This window comes from Odocoileus virginianus, chromosome 5, assembly GCF_023699985.2.
Source record: "Odocoileus virginianus isolate 20LAN1187 ecotype Illinois chromosome 5, Ovbor_1.2, whole genome shotgun sequence".
In the NCBI taxonomy this organism is placed as follows: domain Eukaryota; kingdom Metazoa; phylum Chordata; class Mammalia; order Artiodactyla; family Cervidae; genus Odocoileus; species Odocoileus virginianus.
Genome location: NC_069678.1, coordinates 31,586,804 through 31,610,190, shown reverse-complemented (window position 1 = coordinate 31,610,190; position 23,387 = coordinate 31,586,804). Strand labels below are relative to the sequence as shown.

The window sequence follows — 23,387 nt, the reverse complement described above, 5'->3', positions numbered from 1 at the left end:
TTGAAATAAGATTATATTACAACACAAGAGTGATCATTCTAAACAGAAATAGAATCATAGAGAACAAGCAGGTGGTTACCTGAGGATACAGGGATGGAGGGAGGGGAGAAGTAGGTGGAGGAGATTAAGAGGTACAAACTTTCAGTAACAAAATAAATGGTCACAAGTAGGAAATGTACAGTGTGGAGAATATAGTCAATACATATGTAAATCTTAGGTGACAGATGGTGACTATATTTATCATGGTGATTACTTTAGAAACATATAGAAATAGCAAATCACTATGTTGCATACCAGGAACTAGCAGTGTTGTATGTCCACTGTACTTCAAAACCAAACTCAGAATAAGACATCAGATTTGTGGTTACCAGAGGGTGGCAGGGTGGAAGGTAGAGTAGAATTGGAAGAAGGTAGTCAAAAGGCAAAAACTTTCTGTTATAAGATGAATAAGTACTAGGGATATAATGTACAATGTGATAAGTGTAAATTTACTGCTGCACTTTATATATCAAAGTTGTTGAGAGTAAATCATAAACAATCTCATCAAAAGGCAAAAAACATAAATATATATTTTCTATTTAATTTACGTGAGAAGGGGGATATTCACTAAATTTACTGTGGTAATCATTTCACGATGTATGTAAGTAAAATCTTTATGCTGTACAACATAAAATTATTTTGTGCTATATGTCAATTATAGCTCAATAAAACTGGAAGGAATAATAAATTACCCAAGTTGTCTAGCTTCAGCTTACAGGGCTTTGGGAAAAGGACAGTGTTTAGTTTTTGTGATTCCAAGTCAGGGTAGAGAAAGTTGAAAATGTTAGTTTAGAGAGTCATACATAACTAGATAATGGAGGAAACTAGAAGAATTCAGGGATCCAATCCAGTGTACAAGTAGATTACAAAACCTCAAAGGCAGTGGACTACAGTAGAATGTGATATCCACAAAAGTGTGCTACTGAAACATAATGTTCTCTCTATAGTCCTCTCTACTTCTACCAAAGATAGTCACAGTAAGCCTAATTTGTTTGCACAATAAGTCTAGTCTCATTAAACTTGGCCTGATTATTTATGTAAATGCAGTAAGAATAGTAATTCACCATAAAGACTCTTTTAAAATCTGCTTTGCTATAACTTTTCAGAAGGAATCTCAGACGTTTGCAAGTATCTCAAGCCCAGAAAGCCAAGCCAAGGACTGACCATCAGATTTCTCCTGTAATGCTTGGATTTGAGTGAATTTCTCTCTTCTTTCTCCTTGAGGTCCCTAAGAAATCCTTAAGTTCTTGGACCCACCAGAAAATGACCTTCCTTACTCACCTGATATGGCTGGGAACTATGAACGCAAGATACCAGGGGTTTTGTGTGTGTGTGTGTGTGTGTGTGTGTGTGTGTGTTTCTGGAAGGGGCTTCATTGGCCTTGTAAAGTGAAAGTCACAATCATGTCCAACTCTTTGCGACCCAGTGGACTATACAGTCCATGGAATTCTCCAGGCCAGAATACTGGAGTGGGAACCCTTTCCCTTCTCCAGGTGATCTTCCCAACCCAGGTATTGAACCCAGGTCTCCCGCATTGCAGGTGGATTCTTTACCAGAGCCACAAAGTCCAGCTTAATTCCTTAAAGTTGGTATCCTCAAGTTTGACGTCTCAGTCAAAACTTTGGCAGTATAGCCAATGTTTCCAATTGTATCCTATTACAAGGAAAACATATTGTTATTGAACATATGCAAGTAACTATATTGTCATGAAATTAAGAATACTCACTGTTAATTTCTGATTTCCTGAGGAATCAGGTAGGGAGAAACAGATAAATAAATGTTTCAGTTCTGTTTACAAAGATATAATTTACCAAATTGCTTTTAAGTTATAGAAAGTTTAAGAAAAAAGGTTTCCTTCAATCTGTTAAAAGTGTTAAAGAGCTAGCAATGTTTTTAACAAAAAGTCATAAAATTAAAAATCATTCTCATCATTTTCTCAGTCCCATGTAATTATTCCTGTTTTACTTGATCTAAAGTTAGTAGTTTCAAGAATCCATTAATTTTTTCCATTAGAGTTCTGGAATTTATTACCTAGTTCAATGGTATGATCTTAAAGTTATTACAAATCTGTATTGTAGAGTACTTAACAATGTCATTTTTTTGAATCTTTTTGAAGACAAATGTTTTGGACAGACTTCACGAAAGCATAAGAGTAAAACAGTAACTATTTGTAAATGACAGAAGACTTAAAAATGGTCATAGTTAAGGATCTAGTGAGAGTTCATTCTAATGCAGTGGACAAGGAAATTTGATTATTTCTGTGATACACAAAATTTTAAGATGATAATATCCCACCCCCACCCCAAACTGGCAGTAGTCAGTAGGACACTAGCTGCAGATGAGCTATAAACCACATTTCTGTCTGGTCATATTTTTTTGGCCCCCAACCTTACAGTTGAGTTGCTTGCATACACAAGAATCATAACCTGCATGCCTGAGCAGGCAGAAAACCAACCCCAGTTTTTCAGGACACAAAATGAGAAACTGGAAAGCAATAGCTGTCCCTGAGAAGTCAAGAATCAAACCAATGAGTGGGCTTCCCTGGTGGCTCAGTGGTAAAGAATCTGCCTGTCAGCAAATTTGGAAAACTCAGCAGTGGCCACAGGACTGGAAAAGGTCAGTTTTCATTCCAGTTCCTAAGAAGGGCAATGCCAACAAATGTTCAGACTACCACACAGTTGCACTTATTTCACATGCTAGCAAGGTAATGCTCAAAATCCTTCAAGCTAGGCTTCAGCAGTTTATGAACTAGGTTTCAGCAGCACATGAACTGAGTACTTCCAGATGACAAGCTGGATTTAGAAAAGACAGAGGAACCGGAAATCAAGTTGCCAACATCCTTTGGATTACGGAAGATGCAAGCAAATTCCAGAAAAACATCTTTATTGACTGTGCTAAAGCTTTTGGCTATGTGGAATACAACAAAGTATGGAAAATTCTGAAAGAGATGGGAATACCGGACCACCTGACCTGTCTCCTAAGAAACCTGTATGCAGGTCAGGAAGCAACAGTTAGAACCGGATATGGAACAGTGGACTGGTTCAAAATTGGGAAAGGAATGTGTCAAGTCTGTATATTGTCACCCTCCTTATTTAACTTATATGCAGAGTACATAATGCGAAATGCCAGGCTGGATGAATCACAAGCTAGAATCAAGATTGCAGGGAGAAATATCAACAACCTCAGATATGCAGATGATACCACCCTAATGGCAGAAAGTGAAGAGGAACTAAAGAGCCTCTTGATGAAAGTAAGAGGAGAGTGAAGAAACTGGCTTAAAACTCAACATTCAAAAACCTAAGGTCATGGCACCCAGTCCCATCACTTCATAGCAAATAGAAGGGGAAAAAGTAGAAGCAGTGACAGATTTTATTTTCTTGGGCTCCAAAATCACTGTGGACGGTGACTGCAGTCATGAAATTAAAAAATGCTGGCTGCTTGGAAGAAAAGCTATGACCAACCTAGACAGCATGTTACAAAGCAGAGACATCACTTTGCCATCAGAGGTCTGTATAGTCAAAGCTATGGTTTTTCCAGTAGTCATGTGCAGAGGTGAGAGTTGGACCATAAAGAAGTCTGAGTGCCAAAAAGTGGATGCTTTTGAGTTGTGGTGCTGGAGAAAACTCTTGAGAGTCCCTTGGGCAGCAAGGGGATCAAACCTGTCGATCCCAAATATTGATCGGAAGGACTGATGCTGAAGCTGAAGCCCCAGTACTTTGGCTACCTGATGCGAAGAGCTGACTCATTGGAAAAGACCCTGATAAAGGGAAAGACTGAGATAAGAAGGAGAAGAGGGCATCAGTGACTTCGTGGACATGAGTTTGAGCAAACTCTGGGAGATGGTGAAGGACAGGGAAGCCTGGCATGCTGAGGTCCATGGGGTCATAAAGAGTCAAATGACTTAGCAACTGAACAGCAACAACAACAATGCAGGAGATTGTTTGGTCCCTGGATCTGGAGGATCACACATGCTACAGAGCAGCTAAACCCGTGGGTCACAGCTACTGAGCCTATGCTTTACTACCCAGAAACTTAAGTACTGAGCTCGTGTGCCCTAGAACCTGTGCTCTGCAATAAGGAAGCTAGCTACTGCAATGAGAAAGCCTTGCACCACAGCTGGAGAGTAGCTCCTGCTCACTGCAACCAGAGAAAAGCCCATGAAGCAACAAAGATCCAGCACAGCCAAAAATAAATAAAATAAAAACAATGAATACACCATTTTATAAACAAAGTTGCAGTTCAGAGAATGAAGTTTTACAAATGTTCTCTCCTGCTAATCTGAATTTGTAAAGGACAACATGAGAATTTACCTTCCTCTGTTAGTCTCCTCTCCTGTGATTAATAGCCTTCCTTGGTTGATGAAGGGGAGTTCCTCTGGGGAGTGGATTTATGACAGTTGACTTCCTTTTAGAGGATTTATGTTTAAACAGATAAGGGAAGTTCAGGGAAGGCTGCCCTGCATTTTAATACCTACAACTCAAAATAATATGTTAAAGTAGCATATTTTGGGAATGATATATTTTGTTTCCCATCACCACCTTTTAAATGAGAATATTCAGGGTCAGACAGATGAAACCCTGTGTCCTACATACACTCTCTGGGCTGCCTCAGTTATATTTGAAATGGATATAATTTGTATCAAACTCAGAGAAAGTATGTGGATGAATGACTGGACAAATCATTAAAATCAACTGAAATATTCTCTCCCTTAAAGCCTAATCATCCTTCAGTAGCTATGAAGTATAACCTTTGAGTTTATTTCCCTGTATTAGAGAAGGAAGTTTCTATGTGATAACAATCTGCTGTGGATTTGTGTGTGTGTGTGAAATTATAAAAAACTGAAGAGTAAATTGTAGACCTGTCTGTGTTACTGAAGTAGCTTGAACATCATCAAACTAGTAGTTAACAATGTGTGTATGAATTTATTGAAGTTCAGATCAATATGAATTAGTAGCTTAACATTAGATTTCACCCATCTGAAAAACAGGTGTATCCTAAGTACATTAAACTTAATTGTTTCCTTTAATGAAGGAGTGTAGTGCTGTGGTTATATATGGTTTTTTGTATGTGTTTTAATGATTGGTTTTTTGATGTCTTCTGCTATATAAATTTGAGAGTGTTTGGTATATAAATATGAGTGTTTATTTTATAAGCTAAAGTGTAACTTAGCTGCTCAATCCAGATTGCCTACCCAAAACTCTAGTTTATCATCCATGTCGGAGATACTATCCCAAATGAAACCAAAGAATCAGTTGCTGCCTGGAGATAAGCACTTTAATTGAAGAGCTCTGGTAAGTCAGGTAATATAGTAGAAAACAGAGTTAAAATTAAGCTGGAATTTTAGATCAGTTCAGATAAATGCTAAGAAAGAAAATCATTCCAGTAAGGAAATGTTCGCACATGACTTTATACCTACTCTGCCTAGTTTTTCTGTAAAAGCTAGATAAGGTTTTTCTAAATTCATATGTGCTATAAAAAGCCAATTTTAAATGTTACTTGTGGCATTTTGTAACTTGAGTAAGAATTATTCAGTGCATACTCAAATGAGGCAATGTAGAATTATAACTACTTTTTTGTGATTTATATCCTTTAAACCATCCTATAAAGTACATACTATTGTTTATTCCCATTTTATAGGTAAGAGAAAGGAGGGACAGAGGTTAAGTATTTTGCCCTGGTTATGGTTATGTAGAAAGAGAATGTGAAGTTATACAATCTGGTCTGGAGGCATACTCTAATATGTTATGCTGACTGACCCTCTAAAACTTAGACATGTTTCAACACTTAGGCATTATTGCAAAGACCATGCAATAGACTCCTTGCAAAAATTCATGGGCCATGAATTGTAGCTTTGACTGAGAGAAATCATGCTTTGTATCTGAATTCTGGCATATTATGCAAAGGAAGTTATAGACTTAATATCTCAGAACTTCAGTTTTTAATCTGTAAAATGAGTGGTATCTCCTTTACAGATTAAATGAGGTTTAAGTGAGATGATGCCTATAAAGCACCTAGCACAATGTCTGATTGGTTGCAGGTGCTCAGTAAATAATTATTTCATTAATTTAACTTCTCTTGTGAAGTTGCAACTGTTAGAAAATATTTAATGAAAACCAGTTTGATTTGTTTTTTATGTATATACAGAGAGACTTAATTCACAGGATCGTTTTTCCCTTCTGAGAATTTACATATTACAGAGTTTATTTGTCCTTTTATAAATCCAACATAGAGTAAATGACTAATATGTGACAGGCCCTGTATTTCAGTTAAACTTTACAAATAGGAAAGGCGTGTGATTAGATCCACATTTTATTAAGACATCTGCTATATGGATGGTAGATTTAGAGCTGTGAAAACCTGAAGGCTGTCCCCATCAGAAATGAAGCAGGGCATGAGATAGATTCATAATGTATTCAGAAACAGAAACTCACAGACATGGAAAACAAACTTACAGTTACCAAAGGGGAAAGGCAGGAGGAGGGGTAAATTAGGAGTTTGAGTTTAGCAGATAGAAACTACTGTGTATAAAATAGATCCTGTGTATAAACAAGATCCTACCGTTTGGTACAGGCACCTATATTCAGTATCTTATAATGACCTATAATGAAAAATAATTATGCATGTATAACTGAGTCACTTTGCTATGTACCAGAAGCTAATACAACATTGTAAATCAACCATACAGTACTTCAATAAAAATTTTTTACGTTTTGGAAACAAAAAACAAGCATAAAACAAATAAGATCTTTTTATATCCTATATAGTTAATACATCCATAGCGAATAAAAACTTCTCAGACTATTATAGGTTTACTTGGGAGTGGTTGCCTTGTCAGATTTAGAATGGATTTGAATTTTAATATTGGAATTTTGTCCTTATGGGAGTGTGGTAATCTTTCATTAGTTACACAAGCACAGATTAACAGCTTAGGATTTTTAAAAGTTTTTAAATCTTTGACAGTTTGTCAGGCCGTAAACTATCAGTAATAACTCGTGAAGTTTCAGTTAAAGTATTTTCACTGATAAACATATTTTTCTAAAACTTTTACCATTTGTGAAGGCTGCAAAGAAAAATATTTTAAGGCCCCTTATCTTAAAGATTTATCCTCAGGCTGAATTAAATAAAGAGCTAGACATGATTCTTGAATACCCTAGTATGGTTTAATACTTAAACATTTCTAAAATGTTAGAACATTTCTAAATGTTAGAAAATACTAGAACCCTATTATTAATGTTAGTGCTTGAAAATCAAAACTATTTTATAGGACTATGTTTGACTTTCTGCATATATATAGATATATTTCAGATGGTATTTTTTGACACATGTAGTATACCTGGTGGGTAGTAAATCATATTAAAGGAGTCAATTTGAGGGTAATTGAATATTGACAGAAAACTTAAAATTGGAAAATTGTTTTCTAGCTTATACATTTATCTCTGATTATCTACTATTAATATTTCAGGTTATAAAAACAGACTAATAAACGTGTAACCTGTACTTTCTTTTGCCTTTATGTTCTTTAAAATAGCAAAGAAACAGTGTTTTATAAAATTAGCTGTAGTAGAATTACTTTGTAATGTTTGTCAAGTCTTTACCTTCCCTGTAGAAGTGTTACTATTAATCATTTAGTTTTATCAACCAACTGGATAGGCTTCAGATTTTCCATGATGGATGATCACTAGATGATTATCTCATTTTTTGGAATCCTTGATTTATTATTGATTTTGGCATTTATTTTTAAAAATATATTTATTGAGCACATACTATGTGCCAGGAACTGTTCTATGCACTTTTCAGTATAACCCAGTTTTCCTGATAACTTATTAATAACTCTTTTGAGTACTGAAAGCTTAATTTTAACCAGTCTTCTTCCACCACATAGTAAATGCATTCTTCCCGACTGCACATGGACTGGAGAAAAATTACATTTTTTCATTATAGACTCAGATGCTTGGTTTGGTTTCCTGGGGCTGCTGTAACAAATTACATGTTCGATTGCTTAAAATAAGAGTAATGTTCTGTAGGCGAGAAATCCAAAATCAGAATCATTGGGCTAATATCAAAGTGTCAGAGGGACTATGTTCCCTCCAGAGGCTTTAGGGGATAATCCACTCCATTTTTTCTTCTAACTTCTGGTGGGTGCCAACATTACTTGGTCTGTGGCTACATCACTCCAGTCTGGAACACCACTCCAGATGCTCAAGACCAGCATCTTCAAATCTCTTTTCCCTCCATCTTTACAGTGCCATCTTCTCTTTCTTGCATGCATGTTCAGACATCCGACTCTTTGCAACCCTTTGGACTGTAGCACTCCAGGGTGTTTTCAGGCAAGACTACCAGAGTGAGTTGCCATTTCCTCTTCCAGGGTATCTCCCTAGCCTAGGGATCAAACCTGTGCCTAATTTTTCCTGACTGCAGGTGGATTCTTTACCCACTGAGCCACAGGAAAAGCCTTCTTTTAAGTATTTGTATTTTCCTCTTTTGTCTTTTATGAGTATACTTGTGTTGACATTTAGGGTTTACTTAGCTAATTCAGAATAATTTTCCCATCGAAGATCCTTAACTTCATTTCATTTGCAAAATTCCCTTTTCCAAATAAGGTAACATTTACAGGTTCTAGGGATTAGGAAGTGTTGCTCAGTAGGGTCAGCAGTTGGGAAGAGTTGACTTAGGGCAGGGAAGAGAGGATGAATGGAACCTGCCAGCACCTTTGTTTCTGTTTCATCACATTTAACTCTGAGAATCTTCTGGAGTAATGGCTCTTGCTTCATTCACTCTGCCTTTTAGTTGATTCTGACCCAGCACCATATAGAGAAGGGGATTTGGGGAAATGAGTTTCAGTTTAACCATTACTATATACAGTAATAATACAAGGACTATAATTTCCCTGTGATACTTTCCTATCATACACTGTGTCATAGCAGTTTACACCCTTATATTGTTGTTGTTTAGTCTCTAAGTCGTGTCTGACTCTTTTGCGACCCTATGGACTGTAGCCTGCCAGGCTCCTCTGTCCATGGGATTTCCCAGGCAAGAATCCTGGAGTGGGTTGCCATTTCCTTCTCCTGACCCAGGGGTCAAACCCCCATCTCCTGCACTGGCAGGCAGATTCTTTGTCACTGAGCCACCTGGGAAGCCCTTGTATCCTTACACTATTTCTTAAATTATTTGAATAATCTATGTCTTCCAAGCTAGAGGATAAGCCCTCCAAAGACAAAGATTATATTTGTTTTGTTCATCATTGTATATCCAATGCTCATCATAGTGCCTGACCATGGTATGTATGTATTTAAACATGGATGGTGAATTGTGTGATACCTGTATTTTGTACTTCTGACCCTAATCTCCTGAGTCTTGAAACTATCCTGATGGTTAGTGCCTATGGCCCTGTCATGGAGGAGGAATTTTTCCTCTAATTTTTCTAGGTTCTTCTGGCTAGAAAAGAAGAACCTAGAAGAATTGAATTGACATGAGATAGATTGAGGAAAAACCACACAAAAGTTTAATAACACGTGTAAATAGAGAGACCCAGGAAGACTGAGTAACTTGTCAAAATGACTGAAACCCTCATCTTAAATACCCTCTGCAGCTAAAGACAAAAGAGGATGTTGAAGGCAGTGGTTTGTTTCTTCAAAGGGGAGGAAAGCAATTGACATGAAGATGGAAAAGCAAGTTTGCTGAGTAAATATTTGCTGGGCCATGCAGTGACAGTGGAACACAGAGTGGACTGTGATCTCTAGGCTCTGCCTGGAGTTTTCCTCCACTGCACATAGACCGTATTCTTCACAGATGTCTCTGGTGATATTCTGGGAACAGGCCCTGTGTCTAAATTCCTATTTTTAATTTTTTGGTCAGTTAGGGGGAAGGTCAAAGTTTCTTGCTGAGTCTTTAGGGCTTTCACTGTTTTCAGCGTAAAATAATCTGCATGTTGAAGAGATACAGACCCTACCAGGATTGTACACTAGTCTCTGTTCTTTGTAGAATGCCTTTTAACTTCAGCCTTCAGCTGCCAATGGCAGGATGTGACTCCAGCAGAAAGTGGTAGAACAGAATAGCAAAGGGGTAGGGAAATGGATGAGTGAGAAACGAGTACCTTTTTACGTGGCACCTACCTCACAGTAGAAGGGAATCTTAGAGCTATATTTTTTAGGTCATTATGTTTACCCAATCATTAACATGTGTAAAGAGTACACTAATACTGGACAATTTTTAATCTAAAAACTAGAATGCAAAGAGATTTTATATTTGTGTAGTTGAAGAAATATTTGAGTACTATTGATTTTTGTCTGAATGTAAAAGTGAAAAATCTGCAATCTAAAAAAAAAAAAGTTAAAAATTGACAGTACTCTAACTTACATACAGGTGATATTGTCTTATGTAAACAAAAACCTGGCACCTTGAAGAAGAAAAGGGAGGAGAAACAATGAAAAGTTGTTTAACTTAGAATGTAATAGGAACCACAGAATGTAGAGTCAGTTGATAAGTGTTACTGAACAGGATTTTGCTTTTCTTAAGCACTCAAGAGTGAACTTAAGCTCACTAGTTTAGTGGCGGCTATTCTACTGTAGAAACAAAATTGACTGTATTGATAATATGAAGTACCTTTAACTCATGTTTCTTTTCACTTTTATAAAAAAATAAAACTTCTGGATTTTCCACAGGAGTATTATGAATTTCAAGTACAACCTGAAGTTGCTACTTTGGGAGGAATATTATCTCTAGTGAGATAGTTTGGAAAGAAGACATATAAATGCCAGTTGTGATGAATTTTATTCATCATTATTTAGCATATAGCTATAGGTTGCAGTTTTAAAGTTTTGGCATCATGGAAGATAATGGACAAAAAATTGCAGCTGAAGTCAGCATTTCTGTATGTATTTGCTTTTTCTGTTCATTTACTTGGAAAAAACTTGGAAGGTTTGTTTTTATACTAATAGCTGTTTCTGACTACACTGAATCTATATTTGCATACCACTTTATAATGTGTATTTTCATATGTTCTCTATTATGCATAATAATGTGTGATAGATGATATACTTAGGAAGTGTATTTCAGAACTTGTGTTTAGAAAATGTAAAAATAGCTCACTCTAAGAAATCTTAAGTTAGTAATTTAGCCTTTTGTTTTTATAATGGAAGGAAAATTAATTTTCAGAATTCCTTAGGTACTTAATAGCCTTTAAAAATCCACATAAATTGTACTACAATTTAAAAACATTAATTAAACATTTAGTTTTGCAGGACTTTTAGTGTCTGGAGACATAACAGCAAAATACAGATATTGTCTCAGTGGAATAATGGCTTCATACACAGACCTGAAGATTATATATATAAGTTATTGGAAATAACTTTGTAGCCAGGCTGATTTTCAGATTTATCTACAAGTAAAAAATAAATATAGATTTTTAGTATATGGTGTTTTTCTTTTCCTTTTTTTTTTCCAAGAAAGGCCTCAAACAATTGAAGTAACACTCATGCTTATCCCCCTCAACAAGAATCTTTAGTAAAAGGCAAAAGATTCAATTTGAAGAGAAACATGAGTATAGAGTTGAATGTTTCAGAATTTGGTTAATGCCTATCTAGTGCAATAATAATGGTATAAACAAACAACTAATTTCTCACTAACCCTGATTAACATAAGGGTAAAAGTAGTAGTAGTGTGCATTAATGATAAATATACTTTATGAAATGTATGTTTTTTAAAATGTTTAAAGCCTTTAACTCAGAATTGGTTGACAAAGCATTATAAAGACAAGGATCTTAGGGAGCTACTTTAATGAAAATAAGGGATATGTAATTAGCATATCAAATATACTTAAATTATACCTTCTAGTATTTTTGAAAAACCTTTTTTTCCCCTGAAGATTTTAATTACTGAGAATTTTTTGAACTCTTAATAAAATAAGTTCACTAAAAAAAAATAAGTTCACTAATATTTTTTACACACAATTCTAACCAAGTCATCATACAAACTCATCAGATCCAAATGAATGGAGGTTATTAGGTGAATGAAGTTTTTGTTGTACATTTTTCTTTCAAGAAGTGAAAAGGGATTTAAAAATAATAAACCTTAACTTTGTAAATATCAAACTTCTCTAGCAATTCAGAAGAAAAATAGTGATCGGAAAGCAAATACAAGATCTTTTCTAGTGACTAAGCAAATCCTGAAATATTCCTGTGCAAAGGACTTTTAGAAGGACTTGCAGTGTGACTGTATCAAATTAGTATGATTATAGTATGCACACACCAAGATTACAATTACACATTGTTATTATTACACACTAGTAACTGTATAATGGGTAATGACAGTATGTGTTCTTTGTTGCTATATGTACACTCACAGTATACAGTGTGATTTTTTTTTTTCTGCACTGGGTTTTTGTTGCTTTCGTGCAGTCGTTTAATTGCAGAGAGTGGAGTCTGCTTCGTTGAAGTGCTGGGGCTTCTCGTTGCAGTTGCTTTTCTTGTTGCAGAGCACGGGCTGTGTGGGCTTCGGTAGTTCAGCGTGTGGGCTCAGTAGTTGTTGCACAACTTCTTAGTTGCTCCACGGCATGTGGACTCTTCCCAGACCAGGGATTAAACCTGTGTCCCTGCATTGGCAGGCAGATTCTTACCTACTGCGCCACCAGGCAAGTCCTCAAAGTTTACAATTTAAATATTGAGATAATATTTTCTGGATGAAAAAATTGAAATTACTTTAATAAAATTGTGTATGTTAGAACTAGAAGAGACCTGAGAAGTCATATAAAATATTAAATTTTAGAAAAATGGCTTGAAACCAATTAGCTTATATAATATTTAGGAGCTACTTGTTGAAAAATGTTAAGAAAAATTTTAAATTTAAATCTTTAAAAGGAGAAAAAAGGGATCTTAAATGTTCATCAGTAGGAGAACAGATAAATAGAAGGCCTGCTTATTTGATGGAACATTATAGAGTTATTAAAAGCAATGAACTAGGTCTGTATGTCAACATAGAAGGCAAAACAATGCTGAATACAGTAAGGAAGATGCTAAATAATGTATACCATGTTTGTAAAGGTATGTATATTAAATATAAAACATTAAATATATTTAATATAATTAATATACTGTATATTATTACATGTTCTATATAGATATATTTCTATTAATATTAAATAATATAAAATATTAAAGTATACTAAAAGTTTGATGCTATGTATATATATTAAAATATTTAGGCTTACACATATTTCTGTGTAGGTGTATAAAATTTTAAAAGCGCACTGAAATACTCCAAACACATGATAATAGGGGCACAGTGAAGGAATAAGACTTAAGAGTTGTGGCTTAGAGAGAATTTTGACTTTAACTATAATGTTTTATTCCTTTAAAAAAGGAAAGATAAACAAATGTGACAAGATTGATACTTGTTAGTTCTAGGTGGTGGAATTGTGGACATTTGTTACATTCTTGGTATTTTTTTGTATTTTTAAAATCCATTCTTTTCCCTCAAGAAAGATCTACTGTTTTTTAGGAGACTTTAGAACTTTTTGATTACAAGACTTTATTTCCTATGTAACTAAAAATCTCCAAAAGTTGTTGAAGTCCTTTCAGCGGGAATATGAAATGGTCTAGGTACATCTTTGCTGTTACTGTCCTCAGGTTTAGAGATTTCCCAAAAACTTAAGAAAAATTGACAGAATCTATATAAAAATATCTTCATATGTCTTTGAGTAGTGGAGTTGGGTTCAATATAATTTTTGTTTCTACATTTTTCTAACAGTAACTACTTTTTAAAGTAAATAAAATAATAAATGCTTTTTTAGAAAAACCATAACAAACCGAACCAAAGAAAGTCATCAGAATGAAATAGCAGTTTATTGATCAGGAACAATACATTTTTCACGTCTTAGCTTTAAGGTGAAAGTGGAGCATATAAGCCTTCTGCCCTTCTAATACTGCTCTGAATCTGAGAGCCTCACTGAGCTCCAGTGTATTCAGGGAGCTTAGTAATCGGGGTCTTTAAAGGAACATGGGTGGTAATTGTTGACTGGTACATGAGGATTTTGACAGTAAACTGAATATGGCTGCATTTGGGAAAGAACTTTACAGTTTCTTATTGATATGTAAGTTTCTTGGATAGGACATTTTTATGAAACAAAGAATAATCTGGAAACTAGACGATTGGTATCACCTGAAAGGATAAAAGAAGGGGAATTAGGCAATAAGAGAAAAAAAATGTAGGAGAGACTGAAATTAAATATTAAACATGAAAATGTTAGAAGTTTGTTTTCAGTTATAATGGGAGAATATTGTAGATTCATTCTGAAATGAAGAATCAGTCTTATAGAGGTGGAACATAATCATGTTTTCATCTGTTTTGTTTTTATATATTTGCTTTGCATATAGGGGTTGTATTAAATGAAAGTACTTACTTCTACCTATATTGTATTCTAAAATCAAACTAAGTGTTTGTATGTCTTATAAATACATTTCTTGACAAAGGATGAGATGATTGGATGGCATCACCAACTCAATGGACATGAGTTTGAGCAAACTCTGGGAGATAATGAACAGGGGAGCCTGTTGTGCTGCAGTCCATGGAGTTGCAAAGAATGATTGATGTTAATTTACTTGGTAATCGTTTAATAATACATGAAAGTTATGTTGTACTGGTTAAGCTGACATAGTACTAGATGTCATATCTCAGTAAAATGAAAAAAGAGAAATAGGAAAAAAGAAGAAAAGAAATACTTCTTGCTTTTTTCCATTTTGAGTTTTTTCTTCCTTTAGGCAGACTTATAAATTCAACTGTAATTCTTTACAGGTGCTCTAGTGCAAATAATCGTGTGTTTGCGTAAATTTTAGTTCTTGACTTCATATTAGAAAAACAACACCCTTCTTTCCTCCTGAGTGTTCCCTCTACTTCTCATACAGAATCTTTCACTTCTGACACTTCTGGTCATCAAATCTGTGTGGGGTTTTTCCCCACACCAAGGCAAATTCTCTGTAACACCAGCTGGAGGTCTTCTGCAGTTCTGATACTACCTATCTGGAGATGGTGTCGGATCCCATATGTTAAGGGCCCAGTCTCACAAGACTGCTCCCACCCTACTTCATATGCTGGTCACAACCTGGGTCCCCAGTCACCAACTGACTTGGACTTAGCTGCAAATCAGAGATCCTCTGATTTAAATTGTTAGAGTGGCTCATAGAACTCAGGGAAACATTTATGTCCACCAGTTTATTAAAGGATATGATAAAGGATACAAATGAGCAATCAGATGAAGGTTAGGGCAGGGTCTGGGAGGGTTCCCAGCACAGGAGCTTCTGTATCCATGGACTTGGGGTGCTTCACCTGCCCTGTACGGATATGTTCACCAGCCTGGAGGCCCTCCTCACCCTGTACTGTTGGGATTTTATGGCGGCTTCATCACATAGGCATGATCCATCATTAACTCCATTTTCAGCCCTTCTGCCTTCTTAAGACAATGGGGGAGTAGGGGAGCTCAGAGATGCGGCTGAAAATTCCAAGCTTCTAATCATGGCTTCTCATTCAGGAGTCATCCAGAGGCCCACCCACATTTGCCTTATTGGAACAAAAGACACATCTACCACCCAGAAAATTACAAGGATTTCAGGAGCACTGTGTCAGGAACTGGGGTCAAAGACCACATATTAGAATAAAAGATGGTCCTAGTGCCCTTATCTCTTAGGGAACTACCAGGGCTTCAAGAGCCAGGGGCAGAACCAGTGTATATTTTTTTCTATTCAGTCACAGACTTAGAAAAATATAGCATGAGAGACTAAGAATATTAAGAACTGTATTATCACAGAAAATGTTTATATTGATGTAGTATATACTTGGAAGTGGAAAAGCCAAATTGTAGAAGTAATATATCCTGGCTTAGAATCTGACCTTTACATTTTCATTTGAAAAGAAATCAGGGTATTGCTGTTACAATATGTACATTATGGTCTTCAGTTCAGTTGCTCATTAGTGTCCGACTCTTTGCGACCCCATGGACCACAGCATGCCAGGCCTCCCTCTCCATCACCAACTCTTGGAGTTTACCCAAACTCATATCCATCAAGTCGGTGATACCATCCAACCATCTCATCCTCTGTTGTCCCCTTCTCCTCCTGCCCTCAATCTTTCCCAGTATCAGTGTCTTATTAAATGAGTCAGCTCTCCTCATCAGGTGGCCAAAGTATTGGAGTTTCAGCTTCAACATCAGTCCTTCCAATGAACACCCAAGACTGATCTCCTTTAGGATGGACTGGTTGGACCTCCTTGCAGTACAAGGGACTCTAAAGAGTCTTCTCCAACACCACAGTTCAAAAGCATCAATTCTTCAGCACTCAGCTTTCTTTATAGTCTAACTCTCATATCCATACATGACTACTGGAAAAACCATAGTTTTGACTAGATGGATCTTTTTTGGCAAAGTAATGTCTCTGCTTTTTAATATGCTGTCTAAGTTGGTCATAACTTTCCTTCCAAGGAGTATGCATCTTTTAATTTCATGGCTGCAGTCACCATCTGCAGTGATTTTGGAGCCCCAAAAAATAAAGTCAGCCACTGTTTCCACTGTTTCCCCATCTATTTGCCATGAAGTGATAGGCCCAGATGCCATGATCTTACTTTTCTGAATGTTGAGCTTTAAGTCAACTTTTTCACTCTCCTCTTTCAGTTTCATCAAGAGGCTCTTTAGTTCTTCTTTATGTTCTGCCATAAGGGTGGTGTCATCTACATATCTGAGGTTACTGATATTTCTCCCAGCAATCTGGATTCCAGCTTGTGCTTCATCCAGCCCAGCGTTTCTCATGATGTACTCTGCATATAAGTTAAATAAACAGGGTGACAATATACAGCCTTGACTTATTCCTTTCCCTGTTTGGAACCAGTCTGTTGTTAAATGTCCAGTTCTAACTATTGCTTCCTGGCCTGCATACAGATTTCTCAGGATGCAGATCAGGTGCTCTGGTATTCCCATCTCTTTCAGAATTTTCCACAGTATATTGTGATCCACACAGTCAAAGGCTTTGGCATAGTCAATAAGGCAGAAGTAGATGTTTTTCTGGAACTCTCTTGGTTTTTCGATAATCCAGCAGATGTTGGCAATTTGATCTCTGGTTCCTCTGCTTTTTCTAAAACCAGCGTGAATATCTGGAAGTTCACGGTTCACGTATTGCTGAAGCCTGGCTTGGAGAATTTTGAGCATTACATTACTAGCGTGTGAGATGAGTGCAATTGTGCAGTAGTTTGAGTGTTCTTTGGCATTGCCTTTCTTTAGGACTGGAATGAAAAGTGACCTTTTCTAGTCCTGTAGCCACTGCTGAGTTTTAGTTGTACAGAATAAACAGAAGACTTTCTTGAACAAATTTGAAGTAATTGTGTAATATTTTCCAGGAAAATCAAATGCCTTTGCCAAATGTAGATTGCTGGCAACCTATTCTCCTTTTATACAGAGATAAAAGGCCACCAGGAAGTCTTTTGAAATTTTACAGTAGCATGTAATGGGATCTAGAGAACCTGATATTTGTCTTTATAACTGCTATTTCCAATTAGTAGTTATTAGACCTTGAAGAAGTCATCTAACTTCTCTGTTCACAGTTTTCTTTATTGTAAGATGAATAGATTGTACTGGATGATTTCTAAAACATTTTCCACCTCTAAAATGCTACAGTTTTATTTCACATTAGGATTCTTTTGCTCATGCAGATTTATAAGAATGAGATAGACGGGTGATAAAGTGATTGTGCCACTTTACATTCCCACTAGCAAAGTTGAGCGTTCTTTTCACTTTAAACCCTCTTCAACACTTGGTAGCATCAGTTTTTAAGACTTCATCTGTTCTCGTAGGTATATAATGTTATCTCATTGTGGCTTTAATTTGTATTTCTCTAATGACTGTGATATTGAACATTTTTTCATGGGCATATTAGCCATTTTATCTTTTGTTGGTGAAATGTTTATCAGATCTTTTGTCCATTTTCATTTGGGTAATTTTTTTCTGCTCATTATAAGAGTTCTATATACATTCTAGATACAAGGCCATGGTCAGATTTTTGTATCGAGAATATTTTCCCCCGTGATGTGGTTTGCCTTTCATTGTTTTTACAGTATCTTTGGAAGAGCAGATTTAAACTTTGATGATGTCCAGTTTTTCCATGTTTCTCTTTTATGGTTTGTGCATTTTGTAAGAAATGTGGATATGATTTTCTCCCATGTTTTCACCTTGAATATTTATAGTTTTAGCTTTTATAACAGCTCTATTTCTACTTAATATTTGGCATGAGGCAGATAAATAGTGGTTCATTTAAAAAATTACAGATAGCTCATTGTTTCAGAATTATTTGTTAAAAAGACTGTGCTTTCATTTTGGTACCTTTGTCAAAATTATTTGACCAAATACGTATGGATCTTGTTCTGGAATTCATTCTGTTCCATTGATCTATTCTTCTGTCCTTATGTTAATACCAGTCTTTATTTCTAGAGCTCTATAGTAAGTCTGGAATTTCAGTAGTTTAACCCATTCCACTTTATTTTTCCTTTTCAAAATTGTTTTGGTTGTCCAGGTCCTTTGTATTTTCCTATAAATTTTCAAATCAGTTTTTCAATTTCTACCAAAAAAAACCTTCAGGGATTTTTTTTTTTTTTTGAGATTGAATCTTTAGATGAATTTGAAGCAAAGATGTGACTTACGGCAGAGAGGCAGTTTACTGACCATGCACACTACATTAAGTCTTTCCTTGAAGGAAGATCTTAGTGGATCATCTCCAAGTCTACAGAGTTTTAGTGATTGATGGTGTTATTCAGATCTTCTGTATTCTTACTGGGTTGTGTGTGTGTGTGTGTGTGTGTGTGTGTGTGTATTCTATCAGTTACTGAGAAAGGTGGGTTAAAATCCCACATTCTGACTGTAGATTTACCTGTTCTTCCTTTTAGTTCTGTCAGCTTCATGTATTTAAAGCTATGTTAACACATGTACATTTATAATATCTTCCTGATGTGTTGACTCTTACAATTATGAAGTATCCTTTAATTCTAAAAATAATTCTTATGTAATCTGTTTTGCCTGATACTAATCTAATTCCTCCAACTTTCTCATAGCTATTTTTATCATGGCTTATCTTTTTCCAGTCCTTTTACTTTTTAACATATTTGTATGTTCATATTTAAAAGTGAGTCTCTTAGAGTTAATATTAAATTACCTTAGAAAAAATATTGGAGCTTTGCTCCTTTTATTTTTAGGGGACACTGGGTGAAGTGTACATGAGAACTTCTATACTATTTTTTTCAATGATATAGGTATAAAATTATTTCAAGAATGTTTATAATTGCTTGTTGGTGGTGCATTTTTGTAGTGACCTCTTTAAAATTCTTGACTGATAATTCCAGCATCTGTACTATGTGTTGTTGCCTGTTGATTGTCCTTATTCATCCTAGTTGAGATTTTTTTCTCTTTTTGTGGGATGAGTACACTCACTTTGGATTGTATCCTGGGCATTTAGAGTGTTCTGAGACCCTGGTTCCTACTTAAATAGACAGCCACTGGAGAGGGAAGAATGGTGCTGCATCTTCAGTGCTTATATAGGGCTTATATGGGGCAGGAGTGGTTGGCAGGGCTCTGCCCCCACAATCTATTTGGCTACAGTGCCTGGTGGGGGGTGGGAGGGCCACCAGCTCTGTTGTCATTTGTGCAAGTTGGGGATGGTCAGCAAGGCTCTGCCCACAGATTACACAGCACTCAATTGGGAGGGTTGCATCCTGTGGGACTGCTGTCTTCCCAGCCCTCGGTTGGAGATGGTGGGTTTTTTCTTAATGGCTTTTTTGTTATTGACCTACATCTGTTGGTGGTTCCAGGTTGTGAACTGCTGTAGCACCCAGGGTGAGATACAGGAGTGGCGAAATCTCCAGGGAATTTACTGCTACATTTACTCAAGATCTGCAGTCTCTAGCCAGTTTGCCTTATTTTTTCACCTTCTCAGAGTCTCCTTATAGTTGCTTTGTCTTTGGTTCAAGGTTTATAGTTGTAACTAGAAGGAAAAATAGGGTGGAATGCAGTTTATCTTCTTTGGAATGGACCTCTCTTACTGGTTTTTAATGTTTCTAATTTCTATGTTTTCTAACTTTATTTGCCCTGTACATTTTGTCTTTCAGGCAAATGAAGATAAGACAATGTCCGCCAACCTAAAATACCTTTCTTTAGGAATTTTGGTCTTTCAGACTACCAGTTTGGTTCTAACGATGCGTTATTCTAGGACATTAAAAGAAGAGGGGCCTCGTTATCTATCATCTACAGCTGTGGTTGTTGCTGAACTTTTGAAGATAATGGCCTGCATTTTATTAGTCTACAAAGATAGCAGTAGGTATCTAGGGGTTTTTGTTAAGTCATTGAAGTTTATTTAATTGTTTTGGAGTTACTCATATATATATGTATATATACACGCACACATGTATACACACACACACACACACACACACACACGCATAAGACTTCTCTGTTGGCTCAGCAGTAAAGAATCCGCCCGCAATGCAGGACCCGCAAGACACTCAGGTTCAATCCTTGGGTTGGGAAGATCCCCTGGAGTAGGAAATGGCAACCCACTCCAGTATTCTTGTCTGGAGAATCCCATGGACAGAGGAGCCTGGCAGGCTACGGTACATGGGGTCACAAAAAGTTGGACACAATTGAAGCGACTTAGCACACACAGTACACACACACACGTATATAGGTACATATATGTATGTGATATATATATAGGTGACTACACATTGGAACACTGTTGCATTATTTAAGAACATTTCAATTTTCATTTTAAGATAGTTTTAGTCTAGTAATAAAGGTATCTTATTCTAAACTATATCATGATTTCATGTCTGGATTAATGCTATAAATATGAAGCATAGTTTCTTGCATTTATAATAATTTTGAGAATAAGAATAACTTAGAGGAGTCATAATTTTTAACTAAAGTCTAGGCTTTTTTATTTTATTTGCTGCATGATTAGTCCAGCCATGACTAATATTATATACACACACACATACACACACATATATTGTAATGTATCTTAGAATTCATTTCTTTTTATGGCTAAATAGTATTCCATTGTATGTATATGTGTGTGTGTGTGTATATACACTGGAGGTCCCCAACTTAATGATGGTTCGACTTAATGATTTTTTTGACTTTGTGCTGTGCTCAGTCACTCACTGATGTGTGACTATTTGTGACCCCATGAACTCTAGCCTACCAGGCTCCTCTGTCCATGGGATTTTCCAGACAAGAATACAGGAGTGGGTTGCCATTTCCTATAATGGCATTAAAGTGATATGCATTAAGCAGAAATCATACTTTGAACTTTGATCTTGTTCTAGGCCAGTGATATGATACTCTCAGGGTGCTGGGCAGCCACGGCAAGCTGCAGCTCCCAGTCAGACACACAATCTCAAGGATAAACAACCAGTGTACTTACAACCATTCATACCCATACAATCAGTGTGTGTTTCCTTCCAATACAGTATTCAGTAAGTTACATGAGATATTCAACACTTACTATGAAATCGGCTTTGTGTTAGATGATTTTGCCCAATGTTAGGATAATGTCTAAGTGTTCTGAGCACATTTTAGGTAATCTAGGCTAAGCTATCAGAGAAGGCAATGGCACCCCACTCCAGGACTCTTACCTGGAAAATCCCATGGATGGAGGAGTCTGGTAGACTGCAGTCCCTGGGGTCGCTAAGAGTCAGACAAGACTGAGCGACTTCACTTTCACTTTTCACTTTCATGCACTGGAGAAGGAAATGGCAACCCACTCTATTGTTCTTTCCTGAAGAATCCCACGGACCGGGGGAGCCTGGTGGGCTGTCGTCTGTGGGGTCACACAGAGTCGGACACGACTGAAGTGACTTAGCAGCAGCAGCAGCAGCAACAGGCTAAGCTATGATATTTGGTAGGTTAAGTGTATTAAATGCATTTTTGACCTAAGATATTTTCAGCTTATAATGGGTTTATTGGGATATAACCCATTGTAACTGAAAAAAGATCTGTGTAACATTTTATCCATTCTTGTATTGGTGGACACTTCAGTTGTTCCACCCATTGGCTATTGTAAATAATGCTGTGATAGACAATGAATAATCCTGCATTAGACATACAAGCCTCTGTTTTCATTTCGTTTGAATATATACTTCAGGATAGAATGGCTGAGTCATATGGTAATTCTGTTTAACATTTTGAAGAACAGTGAGACTTTTCCACAATAACTGCACCATTTTAGATCCCTACCAGCAACGTACAGAATTCCAATTTCTCCATATCCTCACTAGCACTTACTATTTTCCATTTTTAAAAAATTACAGCCATTCTAGTAGGTGTGAAGTAGTATCCCATTGTTGTTTTGATTTGCATTTCCCTGATGACTAATAATGTTGAGCACCTTTTCATTTGCTTATTGGCCATTTGTGTATCTTTAGAGAAATATCTGCTTAAGTTGTTGCCCATTTTTTAATTGGGTTGTTTGTAAATTTTGTATGCTTTTGAAACTGTCATGTTGGCCATTGTAGCTGGAGTGTATCGATCTAGGAGAAACAAAAAGAGATTGCATTTGTATTCAGAAAATAATAAATGTTTAAAAAGATGCTCTACCTCTCTAGCAATGAGAAAAATCAAATTAAAGCCACAAGACTCAATTTCACTACTCTCAGACTGCTAATAAGAAAAATGTGATAACATTATTTAAAAATTTAATTTTAAGAATGAGCTAATATTTTAGATTTTTTTCTGCTAAAACTAAGAAAAAATCTTGGTAATTTTTAACTACTTACATAATTTTTTTACTATTTTAGAGTCAGGAAAGGATGAATATCTAGCAGCATTTTTTTTTAAGTTATTTTCATTTTAAAACAGTTTTCATAATCAAAGTTTTCAGATTTTATGTTGAGAGAGACAATCATCTATAAAGTGTCATTGTTGGTAGAGTGGTAGGTTTCCTTAGACTTTCTCCTTTCTTTGGGAGATCATGTATCTCTTTAAAGTTCTTTGGACTTTTTTTGTGATTGATACTGGGGATTGGCTAGCTCAGAGTCCACTGTTAACTCCTTTCTCCCTTTCTTATCTCTAAAGTGGAGAATATAAAAGAAAAGGGTTGATTTTCCAGCTCCCTTGCAGCATGGAGTAGTTATGCAACACACAGTCCTGATCAGTGAGAGGGAAGAAGATGCCTGCTAGGCCACTGTTCCCTCCTCTTTTCTTTGGTTACCAGAAGGAAGAACCAGAGGTGCTCAGTCATTTGGTAACCTGTTGCAAAAATCACGTACATAATAGATGAAAAGCATGAAATTAAAAATCTTATATATACATATATATAGAGAGAGAGAAC

The 23,387-nt window shown here is 36.2% G+C and overlaps 1 protein-coding gene, 1 long non-coding RNA gene and 1 other non-coding gene across 3 annotated transcripts in view; 1 reads left to right on the top strand and 2 right to left on the bottom strand.

Moving 5' to 3' along the window:
- The window catches only part of SLC35A3 (solute carrier family 35 member A3), a 40,342-nt gene that overhangs the window by 2,418 nt on the left and 14,537 nt on the right, over window positions 1-23,387 (top strand). The window contains exon 2 of the mRNA XM_020906054.2: window positions 20,167-20,371. Within this exon, the coding sequence (XP_020761713.2) occupies window positions 20,167-20,371 (205 nt within the window). The remainder of the gene's footprint in view (window positions 1-20,166; window positions 20,372-23,387) is intronic.
- Window positions 11,470-11,582, bottom strand: LOC139035405 (U5 spliceosomal RNA). Its single transcript, XR_011488052.1, has one exon. It is a non-coding gene; the product is annotated as a U5 spliceosomal RNA (small nuclear RNA).
- LOC110145650 (uncharacterized) overlaps window positions 21,331-23,387 on the bottom strand; it is a 31,059-nt gene continuing 29,002 nt past the window's right edge. Inside the window, exon 4 of the long non-coding RNA XR_002316279.2 lies at window positions 21,331-22,587. This is a non-coding gene — a long non-coding RNA (uncharacterized lncRNA). The remainder of the gene's footprint in view (window positions 22,588-23,387) is intronic.